This window comes from Macaca nemestrina, chromosome 13, assembly GCF_043159975.1.
Source record: "Macaca nemestrina isolate mMacNem1 chromosome 13, mMacNem.hap1, whole genome shotgun sequence".
In the NCBI taxonomy this organism is placed as follows: Eukaryota; Metazoa; Chordata; class Mammalia; order Primates; family Cercopithecidae; genus Macaca; species Macaca nemestrina.
This window is the reverse complement of record NC_092137.1, coordinates 55,548,739-55,567,285: the sequence shown is the minus strand read 5'-3', so window position 1 is coordinate 55,567,285 and position 18,547 is coordinate 55,548,739. Positions and strand designations below refer to the sequence as shown.

Sequence of the window (18,547 nt, the reverse complement as noted above, 5' to 3'; positions counted from 1 at the left end):
CCCATAGGCATGACTCTCCAAGAATCCATGAATCTAGATGCTCTCACTAAATATATGAAACATCTTGAAGATAAATATGCAGAAATTAAACAAGCTATGTTGATAAAATATGTGCCAGCTCAGAGGAAGTCTGATTTAGATGAAGAAATGATTGTGTTATTAAAACGGCGAGATGTAGCTGAAAATCTGAACAGAAAGTTACAGTTTTGGTATGGAAGTTGATCATAGGTTTTTGAAGTTTGGAGTTTTATTTGTGTTTATTCTAATATTCCACCATTTGATTTTAGGCTCAGTATGTTATTGACGTTTTTTATCTTTATAGTCATCAAAGACTGCAGATAATTTCACAGGCACTTATTTCATGGGTAAAATCTGATATGAGCAGCCCATTTCAAGACTTTGTGGAGCAAATTCAGAAAACCAAATATTTACAAGGTAGATTATCTATATTTTTAAATTAGTAGCAATAATGGAAGACATTTTTTTCCCCTAGAAAGTTAGAATGGGGTTTTCTTAGGCCGAGTTAAAAAAAAGCAAAAACATACTTCAGCTAGTTCTCTGTTACCCTATGGGTTCCTTCCTTCAACAGCTAACTAACAGGTAATTAGTAAAGAACAGACTTGGTGAGCCAAAGACAGAATGCCTGAAAATGTACATCAACATAAAGAGGAAAGGGAGGAGGAGGCCACTAAGTTTTGGAAGAGGTTGATGCTGTTAGGATCTATAGCAATAAGTTGTTGGTATTAAACACATGTATGTTTATTGTTTTCTATTGATAAGTAACCTTAAATATCTTCCAGTGGTACTTTCAATATTTACAGGTGACCAAGGCATTGTTGAAGAACTAATGGAAGATGATCCACACAGGGCAAAAGAAGCTGAAATTATGCTTCACTACATTGAAAGGCAACTATTTTAAAAGCTTTAATTTTTCAGAATTATATTTTTTCATAGATTCTTTGCGAATAAAATACCACATTGGGAATCTAGGAGGTTTTTCAGAGGAGATAAGAGGATTATAATGTTGATATGTTTTATTTATACAGGTTAAGCATTCCTAATCCGAAAATTTGAAATCTGAAATGCTCCAAAATCCAAAAAATTTTGAGCACTGACATGAGATAGTGATACCTGTGTTTTCTGATGAATCAATGTACACAAACTTTGTTTCATGCACAAAATTATTAGAAGTATTATATAAAATTACCGGCTGGGCACAGTGGCTCACGCCTGTAATCCCAATGCTTTGGGAGGCTGAGGCGGGTGAATCACAAGGTCAGGAGTTCGAGACCAGCCTGGCCAACATGGTGAAACTCCATCTGTACTAAAAATACAAAAAATTAGCTGGGCGTGGTGGCGGATGCCTGTAATGCCAGCTACTAGGGAGAATGAGGCAGGAGAATTGCTTGAACCTGGGAGGCAGAGGTTGCAGTGAGCTGAGATTGTGCCACTGCACACTCTAGCCCAAGCAATGGTGCAAGACTCAAAAAAAAAAAAAAAAAAGTATTACACAAAATTACCTTCAGGCTATGTGTATATGGTATATATGAAATATAAATTTTGTGTTTAGACTTGGGTCTCATCCCCAAGATATCTCATTATGTATATGCATATATTCTAAAATATGAAAAAATCTGAAATCCAAAACATTTCTGGTCCCAAGCATTTAGGATAAGGGAATCTCAACCTGTATTTTTCTTACATTTCCTAGCTATCAACCTGATGTTACAAAATGTTTTTGAGAATGTCTTCCTGATTCAGATTATTCTAGCCAATTCAGTCCTTTCTTTCTCATTATTTCTATCCCATGACTTATTAAGAAGGCATATTTCTCCCTAATACTTAAGTTATTATATATAGTATATAATAGAAGATTAAAGAGATTTAAGACTGTATCCTTTTTTATACTTTGTTTACTTTTTATCAAATATTACTTTTATCAAATCTTTTCAAGTATTCATAAAAATACAGAGAATAACATTAACAAAATGTTATTCTGTGTACCAATTTAGCAAGAAGTTAACATTTTGCAGTATTTGCTTCAGCTGTTTTTGTAGAAGTTTGTTATAGTTAACATCCCGCTGTGTATCATTCCTCCTGTCTTCAATTCCTTTTCCCTCCTTTTTTCCCCACACAGCTGCTCCCTTGGTGTTTAACATGCACGTGCATTTTTAAACATTTTTAATACATAGTAAGACTATATTCTTTAAGAGGTTAATTCACAGGCTATAAGGCTTATCTGTAATGAACCTATGTAATATTCCTGGTCTTTATATGTTAAACAGTTTTCAACTGTTAATTGGAAGGTTGGTATGGTAAAAAGAAGGGGGTAAAGATAATTTTGGGGAGAGCACAAAAGCTCATGTTATTTCCTTACACTGTAATGCTTCTCTAAGTCTGACAGTTTGATATGAGAGAAAAACCCTCATTGAGATTGAAAGTTTTATGTATTTTGCTTAATATTACTTTAGTAGGTTTTCCGCCTGGGGCTCTACATTCATTTGCAGCACTATGTAACTTCTGTTTATCCTAGTTTTATTAATTGTGAGGTAAGGACTGATATGAAGACCTTTTGCCATAGGAAGAGGAGCAGAGGCTTAAGTTATCTTAACTATTATCTTTCCTTCTTGTGTTAATCTTTGACTGGGAGCCTGTTGCCTGGCAGAACAACATAGGCTTCTGAATACCAAGGACACCTCTTGATCTCCAATTTGGCAGCTTCTTTTTTTTTTTTTTTGAGATGGAGTCTAGCTCTGTGGCCCAGGCTGGAGTGCAGTGGCGCAATCTCGGCTCACTGCAAGCTCCGCCTCCGGGGTTCAAGTGATTCTCCTGCCTCAGCCTCCTGAGCAGATGGAACTACAGGCACATGCCACCATACCTGGCTAATTTTTTTTTTTTTTTAATATTTTTAGTAGAGACGGGGTTCACCATGTTAGCCAGGATGGTCTCGATCTCCTGACCTCATGATCCCCTCCGCCTCGGCCTCCCAAAGTGCTGGGATTACAGGCGTGAGCCACCACGCCCGGCCCAATTTAGCAGCTTCTGTCTTCAATTAGTATTTCCTTCAGGTGGCATTTCTAAGTAGATTGCCCTTCTTTCCTCTGATACCAGTACTTTTTCATGTGGAAATGATATGCGGGGAAAAAAATCTGAGTTCATAATAAATTCAAGTTCTTTCTTCCATTCTCTATGGCTTGCTGTAAGTGCTATAGGAATAAAGTTTAGGATCATGTTCAAAGTTAGCTAGCAGGTGGGAGTTTTATTCTGAGACTTAAAAAAAACCCAACAGAATATTAGAGAAAGATTTCAGAGAACATCTTACAGGGTGAATGATTCTAGTTACAGTTTATTAGAATTCCTTTTTGTTTTTCCATGTCTTTATGCCACTATATTTGGTCTGTATTAAACATTTCTAATCAGTTTTTTCTCTTTTTGTGTCATTATAACACATTATAAAATGTGATGCCTATAGATTTAATGAGTTAATCTCACTTGGTGAATATGAAAAGGCAGCTTGTTATGCAGCAAACAGTCCTAGAAGAATTCTTCGAAACATTGGCACAATGAATACATTTAAGGGTAAGCATTTCTCTCTGAACCTTATATATGTATGCAAATTTACTACTTTTTCTCTCATAAAATGAAAAAAGCATTAAACTGGGAGTCTAGAGGTCTAGGCCCCAGCCCTCTCTCTACCATTTACTCAGTTTGCTTAGCAGTAACATTAGGGGTTTGATTAGATTTTCTAAATTATATTATGAACGATTTTAAGTATATAGAAAAGTATGGAGAAACATTAACACCAACGTACTCACTGTCAAGATTTAATAAATGTTAATATTTCGTCAAATTTGCTCCACATTATTTTAAAACACAGCTTCCTTGTGGTAAATTGACATAATACAACAAATTATACATATTAAAGTACACAATTTGGTAAGTTTTTTTTTTTTTTTTTTTTTTTTTTTTGTGAGACAGAGTTTCACTCTTACCGTCCAGGCTGGAGTGCAGTGTGCAATCTTGGCTCACTGCCACTTCTGCCTCCCGGGCTCAAGTGATTCTCCTGCCTCAGCCTCCCGAATAGCTGGGATTACAGGTGTGTGCCACCACAACCAGCTAAATGTTTTGTACTTTTAGTTGAGACAGGGTTTCATCATGTTGGCCAGTCTGGTCTCAAACTCCTGACCTTAGGCAATCTGCCCACTTTGGCCTCCCAAAGTATTGGGATTACAGGCATGAGCCATCGCGCCCGGCTCAATTTGATAACCTTTGACATATGCATACACCCATGAGATTATCACTCAAAAGTTCCCTCATGCCCCTCAGTATCCCTCTCTTCCCACTACTTCCTAGTTCTCTCATCCTTTTCTCGTCCTAAGTTATTTTACTTAGGATAATGGCGTTCAGTTTTATTTTATGGCTGAGTAGTGTTCGGTGGTGTGTGTGTGTGTGTTTCTGTGTGTGTATGTGTTTTCTTTATCCAGTCATCCCTTGATGGACACTTAGGTTGATTCTCTGACTTTGCTATTGTGAATAGTGCTATGATAAACATAACGAGTGCAGGTGTCTTTTTCATATAATGGTTTCTTTTCCTTTGGGTAGATACCCAGTAGTGGAATTGCTGGATTGAATGGTAGTTCTATTTTTAGCTCTTTGAGAAATTTCCATACTGTATTCCATAGAGATTGTACTAATTTACATTCCCACTAAAAATGTATAAGCATTCCCTTTTCTCCACATCCTCTCCAACATCTGTTGTTTTTTGACTTTTTATTAATAGCCATTCTGATTGGTGTAAGATGGTATGTCATTGTGGTTTTGTAGTTCCCTGCTTTGTAGATGTCTCTGCTTTGGGCAGTATGGCCATTTTAACAATTTAACTATTTTTTTTAACCCATTAAATAGCCCCACCTCCCCCACCCAACTCTCCTACTACCCTTCATAGCCTCCGGTAACCATCCATCTACTATGTTCATGAGTTAAATTGTTTTTATTTTTAACTCCACAAATAAATGAGAGCATGTGAGGTTTGTCTTTCAGTGCCTGGCTTATTTCACTTAACATAATGACCACCAGTTCCATCCATGTTGTTGCAAATGATAGGATCTCATTCTTTTTTATGACTAAATAGTACTCCATTGCCTATACATACCACATTTTCTTTATCCATTTGTCTGTTGATGGACACTTAGGTTGCTTCCAAATCTTGGATATTGTGAATAGCGTTGCATTAATCATAAGATTGCTGGATCGTATGGTAGCCCAATTTTTCGCTTTTTGAGGAACCTCCAAACTGTTTTCCATAGTGGTTGTACTAATTTACATTTCCACCAACAGTGTACAGGGGTTCCCTTTGCTCCACATCGTTGCCAGCATTTCTTATTGCCTGACTCTTGGGTAAAAGCTGTTTTAACTGGGCTGAGGTGATATCTCACTGTAGTTTTGATTTGCATGTCTCTAATGATCAATGATGTGGAGCACCTTTTCATATGCCTGTTTGCCATTTGTATGTCTTCTTTTGAGAAATGTCTATTCAAATCTTTTGCCATTTATTTTACCCTTGTTTTAATTAAAAAAAATTTTTTTTATTATACTTTAAGTTCTAGGGTACATGTGCACAATGTGCAGGTTTGTTACATATGTGTATATGTGCCATGTTGGTGTGCTGCACCCATTAACTCGTCATTTACATTAGGTATATCTCCTAATGCTATCCCTCCCCACTCCCCCGACCCCACAACAGTGATGTTCCCCTTCCTGTGTCGAAGTGTTCTCGTTGTTCAATTCCCACCTATGAGTGAGAACATGCAGTGTTTGGTTTTTTTGTCCTTGCGATAGTTTGCTGAGAATGATGGTTTCCAGCTTCATCCATGTCCCTACAAAGGACATTAATTCATCTTTTTTTATGGCTGCATAGTATTCCATGGTGTATATGTGCCACATTTTCTTAATCCAGTCTATCATTGATGAACATTTGGGTTGGTTCCAAGTCTTTGCTATTGTGAATAGTGCCGCAGTAAACATACTTGTGCATGTGTCTTTATAGCAGCACGATTTATAATCCTTTGGGTATATATCCAGTAGGATAGCTGGGTCAAATGGTATTTCTAGTTCTAGATCCTTGAGGAATCGCCACACTGTTTTCCACAATGGTTGACTAGTTTATAGTCCCACCAACAGTGTAAAAGTCTTCCTATTTCTCCACATCCTCTCCAGCACCTGTTGTTTCCTGACTTTTTAATGATCAAGTATTTTGTTTTGTTTTTTTTTTGACAGAGTTTCTCTCTTGTTGCCCAGGCTGGAATGCAATGGCATGATCTTAGCTCACCGCAACCTCTGCCTCCTGGGTTCAAGTGGTTCTCCTACCTCAACCTCCCTAGTAACTGGGATTACAAGCATGCGCCACCACGCCTGGCTAATTTTGTATATTTAGTGGAGATGGGGTTTTACCATGTTGGTCAGGTTGGTCTCGAACTCCCAACCTTAGGTGATCCACCCACCTTGGCCTCCCAAAGTGCTGGGATTACAGGCATGAGCCACTGTGCCTGGCCATCTTTTGCCTATTTTTAATCAGATTATTAGATTTTTTTCCTATGGAATTGTTTGAGTCCCTTATGTATTCTGGTTATTAATTCCTTGTTAGATGGGTAGTTTGCACATATTTTCTCCCATTCTGTGGGTTGTCTCTTCACTTTGTTGATTGTATCCTTTCTGTGCAGAAGCGTTTTACCTTGATGTGATCCCATTTGTCCATTTTTTTTCTTCAATTGCCTGTGCTTGTGGAGTATTATGCCAGAAATTTTTACCCAGACCAATGTCCTAGAGAATTTCCCCAATGTTTTCTTGTAGTGGTTTCATAATTTGAGGTCTTATATTTAAATCTTTAATCCATTTTGATTTGATTGTTTTATATGACAAGAGATAGGGGCCTAGTTTCATTTTTCTGCATATGGATATTCAGTTTTCCTGCCACCACTTACTGAAAAGACTGTCTTTTCCCCAGTGTATGTTCTTGGCACGTTTGTCAAAAGTGAGTTCACTATAGGTGGGTGGATTTGTTTCTGGGTTCTCTCTGTTCCATTGGTCTGTGCATCTGTTTTTATTCCATTACCATGCTGTTTTGGTTACTATAGCTCTGTAGTATAATTTGAAGTTAGCTAATGTGATTCCTCCAGTTTTGTTCTTTTTGCTTAGGATGGTTTTTGGCTATTCTGGGTCTTTGTGGTTCCATATAATTTTGGGGGTTGTTTCTTCTATTTCTGTGAAGAACTTCATGGTATTTTGATAGGGATTGCATTAAATCTGTAGATTGCTTTGGGTAGTATAGATATTTTAACAGATTACTGATTCTTCCAATCCATGAACATGGAATATCTTTCCATTTTTTGTGTGTCCTCTTCAATTTCTTTCATCAATGTTTTATAGTTTTAATTATAGATCTCTTTCAATGCTTTGGTTAATTCTAGGTATTTAATTTGTGGCTATGATAAGCAGGATTACTTTTTAAAATTTCCTTTTCAAGTTGTTTGTTGTTGGCATATAGAAATGCAATGATTTTTTTTTTTTTTTTTTTTTGAGACGGAGTCTCGCTCTGTCGCCCAGGCTGGAGTGCAGTGGCCGGATCTCAGCTCATTGCAAGCTCCGCCTCCTGGGTTTACGCCATTCTCCTGCCTCAGCCTCCCGAGTAGCTGGGACTACAGGCGCCCGCCACCTCGCCCGGCTAGTTTTTTTGTATTTTTTTAGTAGAGACGGGGTTTCACCGTGTTAGCCAGGATGGTCTCGATCTCCTGACCTCGTGATCCGCCCGTCTCGGCCTCCCAAAGTGCTGGGATTACAGGCTTGAGCCACCGCGCCCGGCCGAAATGCAATGATTTTTATATGTTGATTTTGTATCTTTCAACTTTACTGAGTTTATCAGTTCTCATAGGTTTTTTTTTTGGAGACAGAGTCTCACTCCATCACACAGGCTGGAATGCAGTGGTGCAATCTCAGCTCACTGCAACCTCCGCCTCCAGGTTCAAGTGATTCTCCTGCCTCAGCCTCCTGAGTCACTGGGACAATGGGCGCATACCACCAGGCCCAACTAATTTTTTTGTATTATTAGTAGAGACGGAGTTTTGCCATGTTGACCAGTCTGGTCTTGAACTCCTGACCTCAAGTGATTGGCCTGCTGTGTCCTCCCAAAGTGTTGGGATTACATGCATTAGCCACCATGCTTGGCCTCTAATAGGTTTTTGGTGGAGTCTCTAGATTTTTTTCTTTCACTTTTTTTTTTTTTGAGATGAAGTCTTGCTCTTGTCCCCCAGGCTGGAGTGCAATGGTGCAATCTCAGCTCACTGCAACCTCCGCCTCCTGGGTTCCAGCAATTCACCTGCCTCAACCTCCCGAGTAACTGGGATTACAGGCACCTGCCACCACGCCCAGCTAATTTTTGTATTTTTAGTAGAGACAGGGTTTCACCATGTTGGTCAGGCTGGTCTCAAACTCTTGACCTCAGGTGATTCACATGCCTTGGCCTTCCAAAGTGGTGAGATTACAGGCATGAGCCACCGTGCCTGGCTAGATTTTTTTTCAAATATAAGGTTATGTCATCAGAAAACAAAGATAATTTAACTTCTTCCTTTCCAATTTGGATGCCCTTTATTTCTTTTTCTTGTCTGATTGCTCTAAGTAGGACTTTCAGTACTATGTTGAATACCAGTGGTGAAAGTGGGCATCTTTGTTGTGTTCCAGATCTTACAGGAAGGGCTTTCAGTTTCCTCCCATTCAGTATGATTCTAGCTGTGGTTCTGTCATATATGGCTTTTATTATGTTGAGATATATTCCTTCTATCCCCAGATATTTTTATGGGTTTTATCATGAAGCATGTTGAATTTTATTAAATGCTTTTTCAGCATCACTTGAAATTATATAATTTTTGTCCTTCATTCTGTTGATATATGATACATTGCATTGATTCATTTCTGTATGTTGAACCATCCTTGCATCCCCAGGATAAATCCCACTTGGTCATGATGAATGATTTTTTTAATGTGTTATTGGATTTGGTTTACTAGTATTTTGTTGATGATTTTTGCATCAATGTTTATCAGAATTATTGACATGGAGTTTTCTTTTTTGATATATCTTTGTCTGGTTTTCGTATTAGGGTAATACTGGCCTTGTAGAATGAGTTTAGAAGTATTTCCTCTGCCTCTATTTTTTGGAATAGCTTGAGTAGGATTCGTATTAGTTCTTTTTTAGATGTTTGGTAGAGTCAGTAGTAAAGCCATCAGGTCCTGGGCTTTTCTTTTCTGGGAAACTTTATATTATAGCTTCAGTCTCATTACTTATTGGTCTGTTCAGGTTTTGGATTTCTTCATGGTTCAGTATTGGTGGGTTGTATGTGTCTAAGAATTTATTCATTTCTTCTAGGTTTTCCAATTTATTGGCATATAGTTGCTCATAGTAACCTATAATGCTCCTTTGAATTTCTGTGGTATTGGTTGTAACGTCTCCTTTTTCATCTCTGATTTTATTTATTCGGGTCTTCTCTCTTTTTATCTTACTCAGTTTGGCTAAGGGTTTGTTGACTTTTTTTTTTTTTTTTTTTTTTTTTGAGACGGAGTCTCGCTCTGTCGCCGGGCTGGAGTGCAGTGGCCGGATCTCAGCTCACTGCAAGCTCCACCTCCCGGGTTTTTACGCCATTCTCCTGGCTCAGCCTCCCGAGTAGCTGGGACTACAGGCGCCCGCCACCTCGCCTGGCTAGATTTTTGTATTTTTTAGTAGAGACGGGGTTTCGCCGTGTTAGCCAGGATGGTCTCGAACTCCTGACCTCGTGATCCACCCGTCTCGGCCTCCCAAAGTGCTGGGATTACAGGCTTGAGCCACCGCGCCCGGCCTTGTCGACTTTTTTTTAAAAACTCTTCATTGATTTTTATAATTGTTTTCATCATTTCAATTTCATTTATTTCTGCTCTGATCTTTATTGTTTCTTTTCTTCTAAAAACTTTGGGTTTGGTTTGCTTTTGCTTTTCTGGTTCTTTAAGATGCATCATTAGGGTGTTTATTTGAAGTTTTTCTTCTTTTTTGATGTAAGCACTTATAGCTATAAACTTTTTTCTTAGTACGGCTTTCATTGTTATCCCATAGGTTTTGGTAGGTTGTGTTTCCATTGTTGTTTGTTTCAAGAAATCTTTAAATTTCTTTCTTAATCTCTTCATTGAGCCACTGGTCACTCAGGAGCATATTGTTTAGTTCCCATATTTGTATAGTTTCAAAAATTCCTCTTATTATTGATTTCTAGTTTTATTTCACTGTGATCAGAGAAGATGCTTGATATTATTTCAGTTTTTTGAATGTTTTAATACTTGCTTTGTGGACTAACATATGATCTTTCCTTGAGAATGATCCATGTGCTAAGAAGAAGAATGTGTATTTTTCAGCTGTTGGGTGATATGTTCTGTAAATATCTATTAGGTCCATTTTGTCTATAGTGCAGATTAAGTCTGATGATTCTGCATTGATTTTCTGTCTTGATGATCTGTCCAATGCTGAAAGTGAGGGTGTTGAAGTCTTCAACTAGTATTGTATTGGGGTCTATTTCTCTCTTTAGCTGTAATAACATTTGCTTTATGTAGCTGGGTGCTCCAGTGTTAGGGGCATATATATTTATAATGGTTGAATATATATGCAATTCAACAAGAGGTCCTCTTGTTGAATTTAACCCTTTATCATTATATAATGACTTTCTTTGTCTATTTTAATCGTTTTTATCTTGAAATCTATTTTGTCTACTCCTGCTCTTTTTTGGTTTCCATTTGCATGGAATATCTTTTTCCATTCCTTTATTTTCAGTTTATATGTGTCTTTAAAGATGAAGTGTTTCTTGTAAGCAACAGATCATTGGGTCTTATTTTTTTTATCCATTCAATCACTTTTTTTTTTTTTTTAAGACAATCTTTTTCTGTCACCCAGGCTTTAGTGCAGTGGTGTAAACACAGCACACTTCAGTCTCAACCTCCTGGGCTCAAGTGATCCTACCATCTCACCCTCTCAAGTAGCTAGGACCACAGGCATGCACCACCACACTTGGCTAATTTTTAAAATTTTTGTGGAGACAGGGTCTCGCCATGTTGCCTGGGCTGGCCATGAACTCCTGGGTTCAGGTGATCCTCCTGCCTTGGCCTCCCAAAGTGCTGAGATTACAGATGTGAGCCACTGTGTCTGGCCCACCCTATGTCTTTTGATTGGAAAGTTTAGTCTGTTAACATTCACTTGATATTGTTAAGTAAGGACTCACTCCTGTCATTTTGTTATTTTCTGGTTGTTTTATGGTCTTCTCTTCCTTTCTGACTTTCTTTTAGTGAAGATGATTTTTTTCTGGTGGTATGTTTGAATTTCTTGCTTCTTATTTTTTGAGTGTCCGTTGTATGTTTTTTGATTTGAGGTTATCATGAGACTTGCAAATAATATCTTATAACCCATTATTGTAAACTGATGACAACTTAACACTGATTGCATAAACAAACAAAAAAGTAACAAAGAAACAAAGAGAAAACTAATAAAAACTCTACACTTTAACTTTGTCCCCTAGCTTTTTAATTTTTTTGTTGTTTCTATTTATTTCTTATTGTACTGTCAATGTCTTAAAAAGTTTTTATAGTAATTATTTTTGATCAGTTCATCTTTTAGACTTTCTACTTAAGATATGAGTAATTCACACACAATTACAGTGTTATAATACTGTCTTTTTTGTGTGAACTTACTATTACCAGTGAGTTTTGTACCTTTAGATACTTTCTTATTGCTTATTAATATCCTTTTCTTTCTAATTGAAGTACTCCCCTCAGCATTTCTTTTTTTCCTTCTTCCTTTTGTTTTTGAGATGGAGTCTCGCTCTGTTGTCCAGGCTGGAGTGCAGTGGCATGATCTCGGCTCACTGCAACCTCCACCTTCTGGGTTCAAGCAGTTCTCCTGCTTCAGCCTCCCAAATAGGTGGGACTACAGGTGCACATTGGCACATCCAGCTAGTTTTTTTGTATTTTAGTAGAGAGGGGGTTTCACCATGTTGCCCAGGCTGGTTGCGAACTACTGAGCTCAGGCAATGCTCCCGCCTCAGCCTCCCAAAGTGCTGGAATACAGGTGTGAGCCACTGCACCTGGCCACCTCAGCATTTCTTAAGGGACAAGTATGATGTTGATGAAATCTCTCAGCTTGTTTGTCTGGGGTAGTCTTTATTTCTCTTTCATGTTTGAAGGATATTTTTTGCCAGATATATTATTCTAGGGTAAACGTTTTTTTTTCTTCAACACTTTAAACATGTCCTGCTACTCTCTCCTGGCCTGAGAGGTTTCCACTAAAATGTCTGCTGCCAGACATATTGGAACTCCATTGTATGTCATTTATTTTCTCTTGCTGCTTTTAGGATCTTTTCTTTATCCTTGACCTTTGGGAGTTTGATTATTAAATGCCTTGAGGTAGTCTTCTTTGGGTTACATCTGCTTGGTATTCTATAACCTCTTGTACTTGAATAATGATAGCTTTCTCTAGGTTTGGAAAGTTCTCTGGTATTATCCCTTTTGTTTCTTTTGGATTTTTTGAGACAGAGTCACGCTCTGTCACCCAGGCTCGAGTGCAGTGGCATGATCTCAGCTCACTGCAACCTCTGCCTCCTGGGTTCAAGCAATTCTTCTGGCTCAGCCTCCTGAGTAGCTGAAACTACAGGTGCACCACCACACCCAGCTGATTTTTGTATTTTTTAGTAGAGACTTGGTTTTGCCATGTTGGCCCAGCTTGTCTCACACTCCTGACCTCAGGTGATCCGCCCTCCTCAGCCTCCCAAAGTGTTGGGATTACAGGTGTGAGCCACCGCACCCGGCCAGGTGTTATCCCTTTGAATAAACTTTCTATCCCATCTCTCTCTTTCTACCTCCTCTTTAAGACCAATACCTCCTTGATTTGCACTTTTGAGGTTATTTTCTAGATCTTGAATATGTGTCTTATTCTTATTTATTCTTTTTTCTTTTGTCTCCTCTCACTGTGTATTTTCAGATAGTCTGACTTCAAGATCACTAATCTTCTGCTTGATTAATTCTGCTGCTAAGAGACTTTGATGCATTCTTCAGCATGTCAATTGCATTTTTCAACTCCAGAATTTATGCTTGTCTCTTTTTAATTATTTCAATCTCTTTGTTAAATTTATCTGATAGAATTCTGGATTCCTTGTCTGTGTTATCTTAAATTTTGTTGAGTTTCCTCAAAACAGCTATTTTGAATTCTCTGCCTGAAAGGTCACATAACTTTGTCTTTCTGGGATTGGTCCCTGTTACCTTATTTAGTTCGTTTGGTAAGATCATGTTTTCCTGGTTGGTCTTGGTGCTTGTGGATGTTTATCTGTTTCTGGGCATTGAAGAATTGGGTATTTATTGTAGTCTTCAGTCTGAGCTTGTTTGTACCCGTCCTTTTTGGGAAGGCTTTCCAGATATTCAGGGAGACTTGGGTGTTGTGATCTAAGTTTTTGGTTACTGCAACCATATCTGCATTAGAGGTACCACCTTTGTGGTTTTGGATAAGATCCAGAAGAATTCTCTGGATTGCCAGATAATTCTTGTTCTTTTCCATTACTTTCTCCCCCAAAATGGAGTCTCTCCAAGTTGCAGTCCTTGTGAGCTAAACTGCCTCAGATCCGTGCTGAGCTCCCTGGAGCTGGAGAAGGGGTGGAACACTAGCACCACTGTGGTCACCAGCTCTGGGAGTATACTAGGTCAGACCTGAAGCCAGCACAGCACTGGGTCTTGTCCAAGGCCCACTGTAACCACTACATGGCTACCTCCTAGTTTGCTGAAGGCCTAGGGCTCTACATCAACAGGTGGTGAAGCCATCCAGGCTTGTTTTTTTCCCTCCATGGTAGCAAGTTCCCTGGGCCCGGGTGGCTCCAGAGATACCATCGGGAGCCAGGGCTTAGAGTTGGAAACTTTAGGAATCTACCTGGCACTATATGCTATTGTGGCTGAGCTTGTACCCAGACCATAACACAAAGTGCTTCCCATTTTTTCCTCTCCTTCCCACAGGCAGAGGAGTCTCTCCCTATGGATACCACTGCCACAGGCCCACAGGAAGTACTGCCAGGCTACCACCAATGTTCACCCAAAGGCTCTTCAGTCAGCTAGTGGTGAATGCTACCAGTCCTGAAACTCACCCCTCAGGGCAGTGGGCTCCCCTCTGGTTCAGGGTAGGTCCATAAATGCTGTCCAAGAACCAAGTGCTGGAACTGGGGACCCCAAGAGCTTGCTTGGTGCCCTACCTCACTATGGCCAAGCTGGTACCTAAGCTGCAAGACAGTCTTTTTTACTCTTCTGCTTTTCTCAAGAAGAAGGAGTCTCTCCTCATAGCCATCACAGCTGGGAATGTGCTGGGTCACACCTGAAGCCAGTATATCTCAGAGTCTTACTCAAAGCACACAGCATGTACTACCTGGCTACTGCTTCTGATTATTCGGGGCCCAAGGGCTGTTTAGTCAGCAGGTAATGAGTCCTGCCAGGATTGGGTCCTTCCTTTCAAGACAGTGGCTTCCCTTCTGACCAGTGTGTGTCTAGAAATGTTGTCCAGGAGCTTGGGGGGCCTAGAATAGGGGCCTCATGACTCTCCCTGGTTTCCTATCCTATTATGGCTGAACTGGTATCCAAATTGCAAGACAAAGTCCTCTACTCTTCCATCTCCTCTTCTCAAGTGGAAGGAAGGACTCTCTTTCACAGCTGTGAGCTGTACTCCCTGGTTTGGGGGAGTGGTGGCACAAACACTCCTTCGGTCACGTCATCTGATTTCTTACTAGGTAATATGCCCTCCAAGTCCACTGGCTGTGAGTCCAGCACAGCACTAGTACTTACCTAGGAGTTGCAGTCCTTGTGGTGTAGACTGCCTTTCAAGTTTATTTAGGACCCCAAAGCAGTTGAGGGTGTAGTGGTGAGGCTTGCCAGAACTCAAATTCCAACCTGCTGGGATAGATGATTCTCTTCTGGCTAGGGCTGGTCTAACTGCTTCCCACATGAGAATTGGCTGAGTTCTGCCTGATGTCGCTTTCCACTGTGGAAGGGCAGAACTGAGTTCCAATGCAAACTCCTACAATCACTGCACTCTCCTTCCCCGAAGCACAGGTTCTCCATGGCACATGGCCACTGCCAAAGGATGGGGGAGTGGTGAGTTGGCAGTTCAGTACTGTCTTTCCTACCCTTTTCAGTGCCTCTTTCAGTAACATGAAGGTATAATGAGGTGCTGTGATTACACAACTGACTTTTGGTTCTTATGAAGGTGCTTTTTTGTGTAGATAGTTTTTTTGTTTTTGTTTTTTGTTTGTTTGTTTGTTTGTTTTTGAGACAGAGTCTCACTCTGTCACCCAGGCTGGAGTGCAGTGGTGCGATGGCTCACTGCATCCTCCGCCTCCCAGGTTCAAGTGATTCTCCTGCCTCAGACTCCCCAGTAGCTGGGATTATAAGTGCCTGCCACCATGCCTAGGTAATTTTTGTATTTTTAGTAGAGATGGGGTTTCACCATGTTGGCCAGGCTGGTCTCGAATTCCTGACCTCAAGTGATCTGCCTGCCTCCCAAAGTGCTGGGATTATAGGCATGAACCACCATGCCCAGCCATATGGACAGTTAAATTTGTTGTTCCTGTGGGGAGGGCAATCAGTGGAGGCTTCTATTCAGCCATCTTGCTCTGCCCTCCTGGATATTTTAACAGTATTAATTCTTCCAATTCATAGCATGGTATATCTCTCCATTTATTTGTGTCTTCTTTAATTTCTTTCATCAAATACAACAATATGGATAAACCTGGAGCACATTACACTAAGTGAACTAAACCAGGCACAGAAACACAAATAGTACATGATCTCATTTATATGTGGAATCCAAAAAAGTCAAATTCATAGAAGCAGAGAGTGGAATGGTGGTAACTAAGGACAGGGTAGGTGGGGGAAATAGGGAAATGTTGGTCAGAGGATACAAAGTTTGAGTTATGTAGGATAAATGTACAGCATGTTGACTACAGTTAATAATACTGTACTGCAAAATTGAAATTGCATAGCTGAGCATGGTGGCACATACCTGTAGTACCAGCTAGTTGGAAGGCTGAGGCAGGAGGATTGCTTGAGCCCAGGAATTTGAGGCTGCAGTGAGCTATGATCACACCACTGTACTCCAGACCAGCAACAGAATGATACCCCATCTCAAAAAAAAAAAAAAAAAAAAGTTGCTAAGAGAGTGGAGTGTAAGTGTTCTCAACACACACATGCACACACACACACAGAAGTAATGGATATGTTGAGTAGCTTGACATATTAATCATTTCAGTATGTATATCAAACTTCATGTTGTAGACCTTAAATATATACAGATATACCGTTTTTATTTTTAAAAAAGAAATTTTAAAAAATTCAGTTGACTTTTGTATATTGGTCTTGAATCCTGTGACTTTGCTAAATCTTTGTTAGTTCTAGTACTTTTGTGGCTTTCTTAGAATGTTCTATATAAGTGATCATGTCATCAGCTAATAAAGACAGTTTTACTTCTTTTTGAATCTGGATCACTTTTTTTTTTTTCTTGCTTTATTGTACTGGCTAAATCCTCCAATACAGTTTTGAATAGAAGTGATAAAAGCAGATATTTCTGCCTTGTTCATGATCTTAGGGATAAAGCATTTAGTTTTTCATCATTAATTATTAGCTATAGGTTTTTCATAGATGCCCTTTAAGAGGTTGAAGAAATTATCTTGTATTCGTGGTTGCTGAGAATCAGAAATGGATATTAGATTTGTCAAATACTTTTTTACATTTATTGAGATGATTATGTTAGTTTTGTTCTTTTCTATTAGTATAATGGATATGTTGCCTTTGTGGGAAAATCTCCACAAAATTCAGTGATTTTACTCTAATACAGAGTTGTGAAACCATCACCATAACCTAATTTTAGAACATTTTCATCATTACAAAAATAAACTTTGTACCCATTAATTCCTCATTCCCTGATCTCTTCTTCCTCTCCAAACTGTAGGGAACCACTCATCTATTTGCTGTCAGTATAGATTTACCTGTTTTGGTCCTTTTGTGTAAATAGGATCATGTACTATGTGGTCTTTTTAGTACAGGCTTCTTTCACTTAGCATAATGTTTTTGAGGTTTGCTCATGCTGTAGCACGTATCATTTCTTTATATGGCTAAATAATATTCCATTGTATGAATGTACTGCATTTGTCTATACATTCATCAGTTGATGGTCATTGGGCTTTTCCCACTTTTCGGCTATTATGAATAATGCTGCTATGAACATTTGTATACAAGTTTTTGTGTGGTTACATGTTTTTATTTCTTTTAGGTAGAGACTTAGGAGTGAAATTGCTGAGCTAAATTATGTGGTAGCTCTGTATTAACACTTTGAGGAACTGCTTATCTGTTTGGTTGCACCATTTTCCATTCCTGCTAGCAATGTATAAGGGTTCCTTATGAACAGGATGTGTTTTTACCTATCTTTTGATTATAGACTTTCTCAAAGTGTGAAGCAGTATCTCATTGTGGTTTTTATTTACACATCCATAATGACCAATAATGTTGGGCATCTTTTGACTTGTCTCTTGGCCATTTGTATATCTTCTTTGGAGAAATGTCTATCCTTTGGTCATTTGTGTTGCGGGAAGTCAGTGACCCCAAACGGAGAGACTGGCTGAAGCCATAGCAGAAGAACATAAATTGTGAAGATTTCATGGACATTTATTAGTTCCTCAAATTAATACTTTTATAATTTCTTATGCCTGTCTTTACTGCAGTCTCTGAACATAAATTGTGAAGATTTCATGAACATTTATCATTTCCCCAATCAATACTTTTGTTATTTCCTATGCCTGTCTTTACTTTAATCTCTTAACCCCATCATCTTCATAAGCTAGGGATGAATGTCACCTCAGGGCCCTGTGATGATTGAGTTAACTGCATAAATTGTTTGTAGAGCATGTGTATTTGAACAATATGAAATCTGAGCACCTTAAGAACAGAATAACAGCGATTTTCAGGGAACAAGGGAGATAACTTTAAAGTCTGACTGTCTGTGGGCTGGGTGGAGCAGAGCCATATTTCTCTTATTACCAAAAATGGGTAAGACAAATATCGCTGAATTCTTTCCCCAGTAAGGAATATTAATAATTAACAGCCCTGGGAAAAGAATGCATTCCCAGGGCAGAACCTCTAAAATGGCCACCCTGGGAGTGTCTGCCTCATGCAGATGTAGATAGGGATGAAACACGCCCTAGTCTCCTGCAGCGCCCCCAGGCTTGCTAGGATTAGGAAATTCCAGCCTGGCGAATTCTAGTCAGACCGGTTCTCTCCTCTTGAACCCTGACAATTTGTGCACAGCGGGACATGGAGGTTCATTAGTGATTCTAGTTTCGCCCTGATCTTCTGCCTTGTGATCTGTTGTCGCCCTTGAAGCATGTGATCTCTGTGACCCACACCCTATTTGTCCACTCCCTCCCCTTTGAAAATCACTAATAAAAACTTGCTGGTTTTACAGCTCAGGGAG

At 39.3% G+C, this 18,547-nt stretch overlaps 1 protein-coding gene across 5 annotated transcripts in view; it reads left to right on the top strand.

Moving 5' to 3' along the window:
* LOC105465050 (clathrin heavy chain linker domain containing 1) overlaps positions 1–18,547 on the top strand; it is a 67,116-nt gene that overhangs the window by 23,116 nt on the left and 25,453 nt on the right. For all 5 annotated transcript variants that reach the window (XM_011713256.3, XM_011713258.3, XM_011713255.3 and 2 more), the window contains 4 exons: positions 8–209; positions 323–435; positions 822–906; positions 3,473–3,579. In XM_011713256.3, the coding sequence (XP_011711558.2) occupies positions 8–209; positions 323–435; positions 822–906; positions 3,473–3,579 (507 nt within the window). The remainder of the gene's footprint in view (positions 1–7; positions 210–322; positions 436–821; positions 907–3,472; positions 3,580–18,547) is intronic.